Below are 17197 nucleotides of genomic sequence, written 5' to 3'. Positions count from 1 at the left end.
GCTTCAGTTTCCTGAGTAGCTGGAATTACAGGTGTCCACCACAGTTTTTTTTGTATTTTTAGTAGAGACAGGGTTTTATCATGTGGGCCAAGCTGGTCTCCAACTCCTGGCCTCAAGTGATCCGCCCGCCTTGCCTCCCAAAGTGATGGAATTACAGGCATAAGCCATGGCACTCAGCTTCTTTCACCTTTTAAGAATTAGATTTATTGCTGCAGTATCTTTTGTCATTCTCATATTAGGGTATTTTCTTAAGCAAGTGTATATAATCTTGAACAAGGTCTAATTTTGGTGCAACTCTGCAATCAAGATACGTGGCTTTTACCTAGTTTCCTTCACTTCCCACCTAGTTGTTGTCATAATCTGTCTGTACTTTAGTTCAATTTTAAAAAGTAATCAGTGTCATCCTGGATGTGTTCATAACTGTGGCAGAAATGCCTCCATAGTTTCCCTGCTAAGCATAATTCAGACTTTTTAACTAAGATACATATATTTGGTATTCATATTAAGAAACTATTCATCTACTTATATTTTATGAAGTTATTCTATGAAGAAAGGATGTTGAATTTTGCCAGATGCTTTGTCAGCCTTTAAGGTGATGACCATTGTATTTTTCCCCCTAGAAGCATTAAAATAATAAATTAAAATTAATATGTGTGTGTATGTGCATACCTATAACTATTAGCCAACTTTCTAGTGATATTCAGTCTTTTATTTAGTATGAATATGCTGGTCTGAGTAGGAATCACATAATGTGTTGCCTGATAATCTAAGAAAAATAGTATTATTTTTAACATTTGAATGCTATCTAATGCATTTTCATTATAATAAACAGTGAATAGCTGGGCGCGGTGGCTCACACCTGTAATCCCAGCACTTTAGGAAGCCGAGGCGGGTGGATCACCTGAGGTCGGGAGTTCAAGACCAGCCTGACCAACATGGGGAAACCCCATCTCTACTAAAAATATAAAATTAGTCAGGCATGGTGGCACATGCCTGTAATCCCAGGTACTCAGGAGGCTGAGGCAGGAGAATCGCTTAAACCCCAAAGGCAGAGGTTGCAGTGAGCCGAGATTGTGCCATTGCACTCCAGCGTAGACAGCAAGAGCAAAGCTCCATCACAAAAAAAAAAAGAATAAAACCCAGAAACTCCAAAGTTCACTGCTCTGATGGTTCTAGGGTCAGTCAGTCTGGGACATTTTTTAGCACCTTGTGTCAATCTGCCAAAGAAGCAGAGTCATTTCAATTTATGTAGTCTATTTCCCCATAAAAATGTATTTCTATTTTTGATTGAGTAAATGTCTCAAGTTGAACTACTAATTTAATTTCAAATTTTTAACTAATTGAACCTACAAATCTATTATTAATTTGTTGTCAGAGTCTTCATCCACTTAAAACAGTCTTATTATATTTCCCTATTGGAATGTCATGAAATTAACAACATTTTACTGCAGTACCTAAAATGTGAGAGTCACGTATGTGAAATTTTAAATCATGGATTTTTGTTTCTAGCTATTCTGATGACTTGACACTATATATATATGGGGGTGTGTGTGTGTGTGTATATATATGTGTGTGTGTGTGTGTGTGTGTGTATATATATATATTTTTTTTTTTTTCCCCCAGAGACAAAGTCTTCCTATGTTAATCCAGGCTACAGTCAGTGGCTATTCACAGACATGATTGTAGCTCATGTAGCCTTAAACTCCTGGACTCAAGCGATTCTCCTGCCTCAGCCTCCCAAGTAGCTAGGATGACAGACATGTGCAAACGCACCCAGCCCCGACACTAGAATCTTTGAAAAGTAAAAATCATAATCCAAGTCTCTTCTGATTAAAAAAAAAAGAAAGAAAGAAAAGTAAAAATGTATTTACTTGTATGTAGACATTAAAATATTTACCTAAATGACAAAATTGCTAAATGAATAATTTACTTGAAGCTTTATAAAAATAAGAAATTAAACACAAACTCTCTCTGCGTATATTTTATCTGAAACTTTTCAAATAATTTCCTATTCCTATGGATCTGATCCAAGATCCTCTTTATTTCAGGTTCAAGAGCCTTAACCAGATTGTCCCATGAAATATAAAATGAGTGTTTTCGGTTGGTTTTTTCCCAAGATGGTGGATTAGCGGCTTTCAGCATGCCTCAAACACTTGGAAATAGCAAGATAGTACATAAAGATCAACTCTGTGAGTTTTAATTCAAGGAGGAAAATGGAAATCTACTGGAATCATAAAGGACATCCCAGAACCCAGGGAGGAGAATGTCAGAAAACAGCCCCCATGATAGCATCCAGCTGACAAAGGTGAATGAGTCCCCAGTACATGAGAAAGGATGAAGTCTCCCTCTGTGACTCACCTTGCCACTGGGAATCCAAGCAACCCAGGCCAAGGGAGAGCATTTTGCTTCTCCCAAGCCCTGTAGTTAACTTGAGGAGAGGATTGGAGACACTGTGAAGGAAAGACACTGGGAAAAGCTGCAGGCATTTTCCCAGATCTGAGACTGAGAGCAGGACACCATTTTTAATCTGGGCCATTCTTGGGTGACCTGCAGCATGGCTGTACGGGCATTTTAGTCTCAGGCCAGGGATTGGAACACCTGCTCCAGAGTTGGATAGGCGGCCTCCATATCCAGAACTGTGGAAAGTGCTTCAGCAGTAGGTGCTGGAATTGTGCTCTCCCCTGTCACAAGTCTGGCATGGAAGAGAGCTGCTACAGCTGCAGTTTCTCCTGGGTGGTGAGACTTGAAGCCAGGGCCAGCACAGAAACCTGCAACTGATCTGCGTGTGCCATCACTGGGTGCCCCGCCCTGCCTCCCTGAGATCATGGTGCAGCGGGGCCCTCTCTCTTCCAACCCCAGGCAGAAATCCAGGCATTTGGAATATGTACTTGCCTGAACCAGTAGCCTGAGCCACCCCACCGTTCCTGGACATAGACTGTGATGCTGTGAGGCTCTCTCTGCTCCACACCTAGGCAGATCTCCAGGATTTGGAATACCTGTTTGCCAGGTTCAGCAGCCTAAGCTGCCCCAGCCTTCCTGTACAGAGATCCTGGTGCAGGGGGACCCTCTCTGTTACATGCCCAGGAAGATCTCCAGGCATTCAGAGCACTGCATGCTTGGTCCAGCAGCCTAAGTTGCCCCAGCCCTCCTGTGTAGAGCTCTTGGTGCATGGGGGCCCTCTCTGCTCCATGCCCAGGCATATCTCCAGGCATTTGGAGCATTACTCACTTGGATCGGCAGCTTGACCTGCTCCACTCTTCCTTTGCAGAGAGTCTGGTGCAGAGAGTCCCCCTCTGCCTCACAACCAGACAGATATCCAGGCAATCAGAGCACCCTCTCTTCTGGTTCAGCAGCCTAAGCTGCCCCATGCTTCCTGGGCATAGATCATAGTGCAGCAAGACCCTCTCTGGTCCATGTCCAGGCAGCTCGCCAGGCAACTGGAGCAACCACTCTCCTGGATTAGGAGCTTAGGCCATCCTCTCACCCTCATGCAGAGAACTTGGAGCTGAGCAGGTTTCCCAGCTACACACCTAGGAAAACCTTTGGGTACCTCATGGTCACCCACTGGATTTTCCCTTGGCACTAGTGCTTGTGTCTACCATCAGGGGACCTGCAGGCAGATTCGCCAGGTCTGCCTCTGCCCTTCATGTCTCCCATTGCCACCCTCCCAACCCCTGTCACGACCAGGGCTGAACAAGGAGTGCAGACCACTGTGCGTTCTACAAATCAGCTAATCGCCTGGAGCAACAGAGAGCTTCTGCCAGTAAACAAGGATCAAGTATATACCCAAACACACTGGTTGTAGCTGGCTCTCACCTGTAAGTGCCATCTACAGGCTTGTAAGACAAACTTCACAGCCCAATGTAAAACATGCTGAAAATATGTAACAAACCTGCACGTTGCGCACATGTACCCTAGAACTTAAAGCATAATAAAAAAGATTTTTTAAAAAAATGCTGAAAGAAGTACATAGGGTAGCTGGTCGCAGTGGCTCATGCCTGTAATTCCAGCAACTTTGGGGGCTTGGGAGGCTAAGGTGGACAGATCACTTGAGGTCAGGAGTTCGAGACCAGTCTGGCAAACAAGGTGAAACCCTGTCTCTACTAAAAATACAAAACTTAGCCAGGCATGGTAGTGGGTGCCTGCAATCCCAGCTACTCAGGAGGCTGAGGCAAGAGAATTGCTTGGACCTGGGAGGAGGAGGTGGTAGTGAGCCAAGATTGGGCCACTGCACTCCGCAATCCAGCCTGGGTGACTAAGTGAGACTCTATCTCCAAAAAAAAAAGAAGAAGAAGGAGAAGGAGAAGAGCAGTAGCAGCAGCATAGGGCTGTTCAAGCAAAGCCAAAAGATCTTACCAAGCATTCTCTACAGTCACATCCCCTAGGCAAGCAGGGAAAAGGGAAAGGAAAGAAAAATTAATAATAATAATAACAATAACAACAACATTATAGGGAAAGAAAGAAAAAGAAAAAAAATCCTACCTGCATGAAAATAATTACAAAAATCAGAAGTGCCAATGTCTCTAGATGAGAAGGAACCAGCACAAGAATTCTGGCACCATGAAAAAGCTGAAGGTAGTGACACCACCAAAAAATTTCTCTAGATCTCCAGCAATGGTCCCTAACCAAAATAGAAACTCAGAAATAACAGATAAGGAACTCAAAGCATAGGCCAGGTGTGGTGTGAACCTGTAGTCCCAGCACTTCAGGAGGCCAAGGCGGCCAGATCACCTGAGGTCAGGAGTTCGAGATCAGCCTGGCCAATATGGTGAAAGCCCATCTCTACTAAAAATACAAAAATTAGCTGGGCGTGGTGGCATGTGCCTGTAATCCCAGCTACTGGGAAGCTGAGGCAGGAGAATCACTTGAACGTGGGAGATGGAGGTTGTAGTAAGCCGAGATTACATGACTGCATTCCAGCCTGGGCATCAGAGTGAGACTCTGTATCAAAAAAAAAAAAAAAACTTCAAAGCACGCTTGCAAGGAAGCTCACAGAGATCCAAGACAAAGTTAAAAATCGAGAAAAACTTCTAAAGCAATCCAGGAAATGAAGAGATAAACACCTTAAAAAGAAATCAATCAGAGCCTCTAGAATTAAAAAACTCGCTTAAGGAATTTCAAAATAAAATTGAAAGCTTTATAAATGGACTGGACCAAGCAGAAGAAAGAATTTCAGGACTTCAAGACTGGTCTTTTGAATGAACCCAATCTGACCAAAAAAAAAAAGAATTTTTAAAAATAAGTAAAATAAGCAAATTATTTGAGAAATGTGGGATTATGTAAAGCAACCAAACCTTCAAATTATTAACATTCCTGAGAGAGAAGGAGAAAAAGCAAACCACTTGGAAAATACACTTGAGGCAATAATTCAAGAAAACTTCCCTAGTCCTTAGAACATGGATAAATAAATTTGTGAAAAATGTCAAAAAAAAAAAAAAAGGAAACTTTCCTTATCTTGCCAGGGAGGTAGACATCCAGATACAAGAAATCCAGAGAACACCTGCAAGATACTATATTCAAAATGAACATCACCAAGACATATATAGTCACCATACTGTCCAAGGTCAATGCTAAAGAAAAAATCTTAAAGGCAGCTAGAGAAAAAGGGCAGATCATGTACAAAAGGAACCCCATCAGGCTAACAGCAGACTTGCCAGCCGGAACCTTGCAAACCAGGAGAGACTGGCAGCCGATTATCAGCATTCTTAAAGAAAAGAAACTCCAACCAAGAATTTCATATCCTGCCAAACTAAGTTTCATAGCAAAGAAGAAATAAAATCGTTTCCAGACAAGCAAGTGCCAAAGGAATGTGTTACTACTAGAGCAGCCTTACAACAGATCCTTAAGGGAGTCCTAAATATGGAAACAAAAGAATGATACCTGCTACCACAAAAACACACTTAAGTACATAGTCCACAGACCCTATAAAGAAAAAAAACAATAGAAACTACAAAGCAAACAGCTAACAATTTCACAATAGGATCATAACTTCACATATTAATATTAACCTTGAATGTAAATGGTCTAAATGCCCCACTTACAAGGCAAAGAGTGGCAAGTTGGATAAAGAAACAAGACCCATCCATCTGTTGTCTTCAAAAGACCCATCTCACATGTAATAACACCCATAGGCTCCAAGTAAAGGGGTGGAGAAAGATCTACCATGCAAAAAGAAAACAAAAAAAAAGGCAGAAAAAAAAATCTTATTATCAGATTAAATAGACTTTAAACCAACAATGTTTTACAAAGAAGAGTATTACATAATGATAAAGGGTTATATTCAATAAAACTTAACTATCCTAAATATATATGTATCCAACATTGGAGCATCCAGATTCATAAAACAAGTACTTATACACTTACAAAAAGACTTAGATAACCACACAATAATAGTAGGGGACTTCAATGCCCCACTGACAGGATTAGATCATCAAGGCAGAAAATTAACAAAGAAATTCTGGACTTAACAGTTGACCAATTGGACTAATAGATATGTACAGAACACTCTATATATCAACCACAGAATATACAGTCTTCTCATCTGCACACAGAACATACTCCAAGATTAACCACATGCTCAATCATAAAGTAAGTCTTGATAAATTTTTTAAAAATCAAAATCATATCAACCGCACTCTTAGACCGCAGTAGAATAAAAATAGAAATCAATACCAAGAAGATCTCTCAAAACCACACAATTACATGGAAATTAAACAACTTGCTCCTGAATGACTTTGGGGTAAACAATAAAATCAAGGCTGAAATCAAAAGATTCTTTGAAATAAATAAAAACAAAGACACAATATCCCAAAATCTCTGGGATATAGCAAAAGCAGTGTTAAGAAAGAAGGTTACAGCACTAAATGCCTACCTCAAAAAGAAAGATTTCAAATCAACAATCTAACATCACACCTAGAAGAACTAGACAAAACAAGAACAAACTAACCCCAAGCTAGCAGAAGAAAAGAAATAAAATCAGAGCACAACTGAACAAAATTGAGACTCAAAAATCCACACAAAAAATCAGCGAAACCAAAAGTTGGTTCTTTGAAAGGATAAACAAGATCTATAGACTGCCAGCTAGATTAAAAAAGAAAAAGAGAGAGAAAATCCAAATAAGCACAATCAGAAATGACAAAGGTGACATTCCAACCAATCCCATAGAAAAACAAAAGATCCGGCCGGGCGCGGTGGCTCAAGCCTGTAATCCCAGCACTTTGGGAGGCCGAGACGGGCGGATCACGAGGTCAGGAGATCAAGACCATCCGGGCTAACACGGTGAAACCCCGTCTCTACTAAAAATACAAAAAATTAGCCGGGCGTGGTGGCGGGCGCCTGTAGTCCCAGCTACTTGGGAGGCTGAGACAGGAGAATGGCGTAAACCCGGGAGGCGGAGCTTGCAGTGAGCTGAGATCCGGCCACTGTACTCCAGCCTGGGTGACAGAGCGAGACTCCGTCTCAAAAAAAAAAAAAAAAAAAAAAAAAAAAAAAAAAAAAAAAGAAAAACAAAAGATCCTCAGAGACTAATACGAACACCTCTACACACACAAACTAGAAAATCTAGAGGAAATGGATTAATTCCTGGAAACATACAGTCTCCCAAGATTGAATCAGAAAGAATTGAAACACCAAACAGACCAATATCGAGTTCCAAAATTGAATCAATAATTTAAAAACTACTAATCCAAAAAAGCACTAGACCAGAGATGGATTCACAGCCAAATTCTACCAGACATACAAAGAAGAGCCAGTACCAATTCTACTGAAACTATTTCAAAAAACTGAGGAGAGACTCCTCCTTAACTCATTCTACAAAGCCAGTATCACCCTAGTACCAAAACCTGGCAAAGACACAATGAAAAGGCTGATATCCGATGGACATAGATACCAAAATCCTCAAAAAAATACTAGAAAACTGAATTCAACAACACACCAAAAAGTTAATTCACCATAGTCAAATAAGCCTCGGTCCTGGGATGCAAGGTTGGTTCAACACACACAAATCAATAAATGTGATTCACCACATAAACAGAATTAAAAACAAAAACCATAGAATAATCTCAATAGATGCAGAAAAAGCTTTCAATAAAATCCAACATCCTTTCATGATAAAAACCCTCAAGAAACTAGACATTGCAGGAACACACCTAAAAAATAATAAGAGCCATCTACGACAAACCCATAGCCAACATCATACTAAATGGGCAAAAACTGGAAGCATTCCCTTTGAGAACTGGAATAAGAAAGGATGCCCACTCTCACCACTCCTATTCATACACTGGAAGTGCTAGCCAGAGCAATCAGGCAAGAGGAAGAAATAAAAGCAATCTAAATTGGAAAATGAGAAATCAAACTAGCTTTCTTCAAAGACAGTATGATTCTATACCTTGAAAACTCTAAAGATTCCATCAAAAGTCTCGTGGAACTGATAAACAACTTCAGGAAAGTTTCAGGATACCAAAATCAATATATAAAAATCAGTAGCATTTCTATACACCAATAACATTCAAACTGAGAGCCAAATTAAGAATGCAATCCCATTTGTAATAGCCATACACACAAAAAATGCCTACGAATACATCTAACCAAGGAGGTGAAGAAAATAAAGAAAATAACCAAATGTTAATTTTATAGTTATGTCATCACATATTTGAAATAAATGAAAAAAGTGAATTTATATAAAGTGAAATATATATATATACATAATATACATACATACACTAGAAATGTTATTTAAAATAAACTAAACAGGCTGGGCATGATGGCTCATGCTTATAATCCCAGCCTTTTGGGAGGCCTAGGAGGGAGAATTGCTTGAGCCCAGGAGTCTGAGACTAGCCTAGGCAACATAACGAGACCCTAACTCTACAAAAATAAAAATAAAAACTAGTTGGGCACAGTGGTACGTGCCTGTAGTCCTAGCAACTCAGGGGGCTGAGGCAGGAGGATGGTTTGAGCCCAGGCATTCAAGGTTACAGTGAGCTATAATCACACCCTGCACTCCAGCCTGGGTCAGAGCAAGACCCTGTCTCTAAAAATAAATAAAGTAATTAATTGATTAATTAAATTTAATAAACATTTTGAGACTGCCAGAAAGGAAAATCCCTAGAGACCAAAAAACAAAGAGAAAGCTAAAAACTAAAGTAGTAATCATGCCAGGCACAGGGACTCAAGCCTATAATCCCAACATTTTGGGAGGCTAAGGCAGGAGAATAGTTTGAGCACAGAAGTCTGAGACCAGCCTGGGCAACAGAGGGAGATCCACAAAAAATTTAAAACTTTGCTGAGCCTGGTAGTCCAAGCTACTCACAAGGCTGAGGCAGAAGGATCACTTGGGCTCAGGAGGTCGAGGATGCAGTGAGCAGTACCACTTGCCACCGTGCCCAACTAATTTTAAATTTTTTGTACAGATAGGCTCTCATTATGTTGCTCAGGCTAGTCTCAAACTCCTGCGCTCAAGCAATTTTCCTGCCTAGGCCTCCCAAAAGGCTGGGATTATAAGCATGAGCCATCACGTCCAGCCTGTTTAGTTTATTTTAAACAACATTTCTAGTGTCTTGTAGCGGTATTGCACCACGGCACTCCAGTCTGGGTGACAGAGCAAGACTGTCACAAAACAAAACAAAAATAAAACAATACAAAACAAAAAATAAAGTAGTAATCACAAGCAGACACTGATTTGGGGTTTTAACAGCTGCATGGTGTACAGAGGGTGAGGCCTTGGACCCAAACAAGGCATGAACTGGAAGTTAGAGCTAGAAAAAACAGTGAAGTGCAGGACAGCAGTCTTTGGTCCCTTATTCCCTCCACCCGCCTCAAGTATAACTTCCCCTTCTCTTCTACAAGACCTTCCGAGACACTCCACTCCAGAGTTATTTACTCTCTTAGGTTCCTAAACTTGGTGTTGCTTTACATGACCACCAATTATTTTCTATTAAAATTAATAATGAGTAAATATTCCTCACAATTTTATATTAAAATTAAAGTTAATTTGTCTATAAATTCACAATAAATTAAGTTATCATAAACAATAAATTATTAACTGATTAGGCTATGATTGTAGCCCCCATCACCAACAACCATCCATTCTTGCCCAGGAAATTGAAGCATTATAAGTAGAAATGGAGGGAATGAGATGAATGAAGCAGAAGGAATTAAACAGAGGGGCTAAAGGATTAATAGAGAAAAAAAAAATATGTGTGTTCTTCTCCATCAGGCATTATTTTCTAGACTCCTAACCGCTAGTTTTTTTGTCTCTGTTGAATGGCAGACACACCATTTACCCAGCTGTACAACTCAGAAAGTTAGAAAGTGTCCTTTCCTTTTTCCCCAGTATCTAACCTATATCCAAGTGCTGTCTACTTCACCTCCTAAATCTCTCTCAAATCTGTCCTTCTCTCCATATCCATTGCCATTACCTTGTACCTGGGTTTCTTAACTTAGGCACTACTGACATTTCTGGCTACATAATTCTTTGTTGCAGGGGTTACATTATAGGATACTTTGGCTATATTCCTGGCCTTTACCTACTAGATGCCAGTAGCAGCCCTCTCCCACCAGGTGAGAGAACCAAAAATGTCTCGGGTGTTACCAAATATTCCCTGGTGAGCAAAAGAGGCCCCTCGTTGAGAATCACTGCCTTATACCCTTATACCAAAGTATATTCATTTCTTGTCTAGTGTGCTACAACAGCTTCCTAATATGTCTCCCTGCATGCACCATATTACTATACCCCATCTAGTAACCTATTCTCCAAACTACAGCCAGAAGGGTATTTCCAACTCAGATCACGTCAGTCCCTGCTTAAGATAAGCTTCAATGGCTTAGCGTTTCTCTTAGAATAAAATCCAAAATCCTTATTATTGCTACAAGGTGTAGCTCTTACCTCTACAGATTAAACTTGTACTTTACTGCATCCTTCTCCCCCTCACTCTCCACTCTAGCCCCACTGGCTACCTCAAATGGGTCATTCCATCTCCAGCCACTCGGCTTTGCCTCAACCCTCTGCCAGCTCTTGTAGCAGTCTAAGAAGTTGCTTCTATTTTAAAAGATGGATGGATGGATGGATGGATAGATGGATAGATAGATAGATAGATAGATAGATAGATAGATAGATAGATAGACAGATCGATCGATCTGGGGCTGGGTGCGGTAGCTCACACTGTAATCCCAGCACTTTGGGAGGCCAAGGCAGGTGTATTACCTGAGGTCAGGAGTTCAAGACCAGCCTGGCCAACATGGTGAAACACTGTCTCTACTAAAAATACAAAAAATTAGCTGGACAAGGTGGCAGGTGCCTGTAATCCCAGCTACTTGGGAGACTGAGGCAGGAGAACCACTTGAACCCAGGAAGCAGAGGTTGCAGTGAACCGAGATCGCACCACTGCACCCCAGTCTGGGCAACAGAGCGAGGCTCTGTCTCAAAAAAAAAAAAAAAAGGTGAATGCATTTTGATGGCTGGAAAAGAGGACACTCTTCTTTTTTTTCTTCTCCCCCTCCCCACCTTTTTCTAATGTAGTACTTTGAGTTGCTGTTTTAATAAAAGGACATTCTTTCTCTGGGACAGGATAGACAGAGATCAGTGATGACCATAAGGCAAAAAGATCAAAAACAATGCGTAAAAAGAGTCACAAAACCTAAGTTCTAGTCTTTGTTCTGTCATTCACTATCCATGTGATTTGTTTTTAATTTACATATAATATGTAACTTTTTTTGGCCTACAGTTCTATGTTTTTAGCACATGTAACCACCACTATAATTAGGATGCAGCAGTTGCATCCTGAAGCTGCCCTTTTGTAGTCAAACACCTCCTCACCCCGGACCTTGGCAATCACTGCTCCATTCTTCGTCTTATAGTTTTACCTTTTCCTGATACGCTTAGTCTCTCTGAGTCTTTTTCTCCATGAATAAAATTATATACACACACATGCACACACACACATATACGTCATCTTCATTACATTAAAATATTAAGTTATTTATGATGATTGTCTGCTGTGGCTAAAAAACCTGGTCTACGACAAGCATCCCATTCCTTCCACAGTTTATATTTAGAAAAGGCTTTCTCTAAGTTTGTCCAGTTTTTGCAATTCCGCATCTTGAACTTTCAGTCTTCTCCAGAAGGGTGGCTCCAGCTCAGATTTCTGCAGGTTACCCCGATACACCGGTAGCTTTGTTCACTCCTACAAAGCTAGGAGCTGCAAAATATTCCTTTACCCCTCCTGGTGGCTGTCCTTTCTCAGTTAGTTAACCACACTGCCATAGTCTAAGCAGCCTAATTATCCTTTCAGCAGTCTTTGCTACAGGGCTTCCAAAATTGTTCTAGCTCTTTGCTATTTATGAGCATAGCTTGTCACTGAATGTCTAAAGGTAATATTGATGCCACTGTCAAATCAACATGTCAGCTGTCGTAGAGACAAGCTTCACTTCCACCTAGATAGAAGATCTAATATTAAAAAGCTCACTCCCTTGGCTCATAGGGTTGCTAACACTAGTTAATCACAAGAATGCTGTATATAACATTATATGGATTTTAATAAGTACATCTGCAAAATCACTCATAATTCTTTTGTAGTACAATGGATGAGATATAACTAGAATTGTTTGAATAACTGGATCCAAAAAGTGGTGATGAGTTAATTGACGTCTTCCTAAGACAAGGCCTCCAGTGGTATGCAACAAGTAACTTAATTTAGTCCTATCTGATTTATACATTTTAATTAAGGAATGGCTAAAGATATATAAATATGATTATCAAATGTATAAATGTCATAGTAGGGATAGCCAAAAAAAAATTATGTTAGAATCATACTTCAAAAATACTTCAAACATACTCCATTTGCAAAACAAAAATAAATAAAAACAAAAAACAAAAATAAAAAATACTTCAATAAAAATCAATAAAATGGAACAACATAGACTAATAAGTTGAAATGTGATATGAAGAAAAAGAAATTCACTACACAAACATAGAATGAGAGAGACCTAGTTTCACAGCAGGCTACATAGTAAGATCTTGGTCTGTTAGCAATTTTAAATTCAATATATGCCATCAATGTGGCACAGCTTACTTTAAAAAAAAAGTTCCCACTATGACATTACTCTTTTCAGACTCACTAATGAATTCCATGTTACTAATTGCAATGGTTAATTCTCAACCTCATTTCAGCTTGTAGCAGCATTTAACAGAAGTATTCATCAATCCTTTTGTTACTACTTTTCTTTTCCTCGCTTGACACTCTCCTGGTTCTCCTCCTACCTCACCAGCTGCTCTTTCCTGCCTCCTTTAAGACTGATGACTTCCAAATGTACATCTCCAGCCCAGACTTTTCCAATGAAGTCCAAACTCTCATATGCATCCCCCTTGTCACCACAGAAACCCCTACCTCCACCTCCCTACCCAAATCTGCTTTTTCTGTAGTCTTCCCCATCTCAGGAAACAGCAACTTCATCCTTCCAATTGCTCAGGCCAAAACCTTTGAGTTACTCTTGATCCCTCTCTCTTTTGTCATACCCTAGATCCATTCCATCAGTAAATCCTGCTGACTCTGCCTATACAGTATATCAGAACCTACCCTCTTCTCATCACTTTACTCCTCCATTACCTCCCCTTGGGATTGTTGCCGTAGTCTCCTAAATGGTCTCCTTACTTCTAACTCTGAAACCCCATACCCACACTCTATTCTCAATACTGCAGCCAGAGAGATCTTTTTAAAACATGCAATCATCCAGTGTTCATTCTAAGACTATTTACTGAGAACCATCTATGTGTAAGACACTGTTATAGGTGCTGAGAACACATTTGAGAACAGAAGAGATAAAAATCACTGCCCTCGTGAAGCTTTTGTATCCTGGAAGGGAACAGATAATAAACTATAAATATAATAAATAAGTAAATTATATGGTAGACCCATAGTGCTATGGGTAAAAAAGAGAGCAGGGTAAAGGGAAGTAGTACCAAGAAGAAAGGGATGTGTTGCAGGTTCAGGGAGACAAGTCTAGGCTTCACTGGCAATGTAACTTCCGAGCAAAGACAAAGGAGGTGAGGGCTTAGCCATGCAGGTATCTGGAGAAACAGCACTCCAGGCAGAAAGATGTTCCCATTAAATCTCTCAGGAAATATTTGTGGTTTCTTAGACCTTTAACTGAGCACATGATGGGCTGAAAGATGCAAGATTTTAAACTTGTTTTTAATCTAAATATTACTTGTATTTTAATTTGTAAGTACTTTCTTAATAAGCCACAAGTGCTTTTTTAGAAATGATAATTTAAGTGAAGTATTAGAAACTATTCATGCAAGGAAGTTTTCGTTCTTTTTCTAAAATTTAATTATGAGTTTTGTCTTTCATTTAGTTGAGTTTCTTTCATGGCCCATAAAAAGCAGTCCAAAAGGCCTGCATTTTTTTTATAAGCACATATGACATATCTAATATTTAGGGGAAAAAAACACAAAAAAACAGCAAGTGCACCAAACCTGGGAATCAACTGGATTTAGCTTGCTAAGAATATATAACTTTTCAAATACAAATACCAACTGATTTTTCAGATTAAGCCAGTTATAAAACTAGTAATAAGCAAAGTCATCAGATTTACTAACACAATAAATTTAGTACAAAATTATGGATTTTTAAAAGCTTGTTAGTTTCCACCTAATTGGATGAGACTAGCACAATGTTTGTTTTTACCTTCCGGTGGCCTGTTGGATGTTGCCACAACGACGACCCCGTTTTTGAACAGATTTTCAAAAAGCTGTTTCAGAATCATGGCATCAGCAATGTCAGTGACCTATTGACAACAACATATTTGTTTTATTTTAATTTCACTTCTGCTCTAACAAATTTGCTAATGGATCATCTTTTTTTTTAAGATGGAAGTAAATTCCAAGAGAAAAATTCTAATTATCATCATGAAGAAAAGAGTAGATAATTAAAATCATGAAACACTGTATAGCAGCCTTTTAAACTTGACTCTTCTTTTTTGCAAGCCTATCATTTCTACACAAATTACCAAATGGTTCTATGATAACTTCTTTTATAGAACTACAGGTGGAAAGCATAGATAATTGTCCTAAACATTTAGGAAGTCTAATTAATTAGAACTAACATGACCAACACCCTCCTCCACTTCCCACCCGTTTCCCAACCCCCCCCCAAAAAAGAGAGATGAAAAAAAATAATAATAATAAAATATATAGGCTGTTTGAGATTTCTAATACCTTTCTGGCAAAGGTCCCTGGAAAGGTGACTTTAAATGGTCATGGGACTTTAGAAATAAGGACAAGTAGCCAGTGAGACATAATCAGCTGCTGTTGAAAATAGAATGATATGACATAGATACTATTGTGCAATTGTTGCACAAAACAATTCAACAGATGGCCCATCACAAAAATAAGCAATTTCATTGTTCTTTTTAAGTGCCTTCTATTACTGTCCATGAATAATCAAAAGGCACTGCAGTCACTTCCAGCACAGCCAGCCTCTGCTAACCTTCACAAACACAAATATTCCTTCTACCAAAAAAAAAAACACAAAAAACAAAACCACCTTTCAAGAATGGCTAATATAGTCCCTTAAAAAAATAACTTGTGACAATACTAGAAATGCATAATACAAATAAAACTATACCATCCAAGTTAGGTTACAGAGAAATATAATTATTGGTCTTTTCTAAAACTGTTTTTTAAATTCACAATTATGAAGTAAGCTTAATGATATAACTTTTTCTAAAGGCTTTTAAAATTCACAAAGAAAGACAACAATTAAGGAGAGAAAGAAGTTGACTCCAAAAATAAATTTGTAACGAAGATTGACATCAATCATTGTAAGTACATAACAACATGGGCTTTAGATACTCCCAGTGTAAAAATGTCTTGATCTTTCTTTGATAGCACATTTCAAATAATCTCAGTACAACTTGCTTTACATATATCCACAAGATATAGTACATTGTTATTTTTAAACCCCATTAGAGGACATAAAAATTGGTGAATTCTTTCAATTAAATCAAAATCCTAAAAGTTACGACTGAATGGTTATAATGCAATTAACAATAACCTGGGTTGCACAAGTCTAAATCACTTTTCTTTTTACAGCTAATATCTTACTCAAAGTTTTAATTATTTCTTTCCCACCTGAAAACAAAACCATGAAATAGGGATGTATTTTTTTATTTTTTATTTTTTATTTATTTATTTTTGCTGTCTCAAGTTATAACTAAAAAACTGCTAAAGATTCCTTACATTAAAAAGACTTCGGGAACTTCAAAATGGTGATTAAATGAAAAGGAAAGTGGTGCTGATATTATTTAATTTAGAGTTTAGGATCACTGTCAAATTTGGCTTCCGCAAAAACACTGACAGAGAAAGTCCTTTTCAAATGCTTGAACACCAGTGGCATTTCTGATGAGAGGACAGAACGAGCTTGCACATTTTAATAGTAACTGCACTTTTAAATTACATTGCCAATACACTGACTTTTTAAAAGAACAATATCAATGAAAGGTTGCCCGATTTTAGAGAATAAAAATGGTCATTTGACTATATCATTAATGTCTTTGAAAAAAATGTAAAATAGCTTTTGTGCCCTAAGGTTTAGAAAACTGAAGGGACATTTAGCTTATGACACAATGCAAAGGTTTAAACTGAAAGTTGAAGAAAGCCAACAGTAAAGGCTTGTGGTTGAGTTATAATTTGCTGTTTTTATATTTCAGAACGTTTTTGCCCTATCAGAGCAAATTAGCTTGGAGAAGCTATGACTAATTAATAAAGCAGGAGTCACTTGGTGTAGCTGGGTGCCAGTGTATACTCTTTTGATCTTGTCCCCGCACTTGTTCAGCCTTGCCGGGGAACAGTAATTTTACAGTATAAGTGAACAGAAGACAATTGGCCACACATTCTTGGAGAGCTGGCTTTTTCAGTACCCAGCATTTCATTACCACCACGAACAAAAGAGAAGGCTACAGATTACCAATAAGGGTAGTCTGCTAATACAGAGAGTGGAGACATTTCATTAGCATTAAAGAGAAAAGATTTTTTTATAACCTAGAGTTGCTTTCCATTATGACTCACTTAAGTAAAAAAGGAAAAAAAAAATCTAATGGTGAATTTACATGTGTGAGTGCTTGAGTCTCAGTCATCCACTGATTGGTACGGTGCCATATAATGAGTGACAAACATAAGCATGCATTATCAGTAATTAGG

At 38.8% G+C, this 17197-nt stretch overlaps 1 protein-coding gene across 2 annotated transcripts in view; it reads right to left on the bottom strand.

Moving 5' to 3' along the window:
- The window catches only part of AFG1L (AFG1 like ATPase), a 221100-nt gene that overhangs the window by 130987 nt on the left and 72916 nt on the right, over nt 1-17197 (bottom strand). For both annotated transcript variants that reach the window (XM_025383053.1, XM_025383054.1), the window contains exon 6: nt 14685-14784. In XM_025383053.1, coding sequence (XP_025238838.1) covers nt 14685-14784 — 100 coding nt within the window. The remainder of the gene's footprint in view (nt 1-14684; nt 14785-17197) is intronic.

Source organism: Theropithecus gelada, chromosome 4, assembly GCF_003255815.1.
Source record: "Theropithecus gelada isolate Dixy chromosome 4, Tgel_1.0, whole genome shotgun sequence".
Lineage (NCBI taxonomy): Eukaryota > Metazoa > Chordata > Mammalia > Primates > Cercopithecidae > Theropithecus > Theropithecus gelada.
This window is presented reverse-complemented; position numbering and strand designations above follow the sequence as displayed.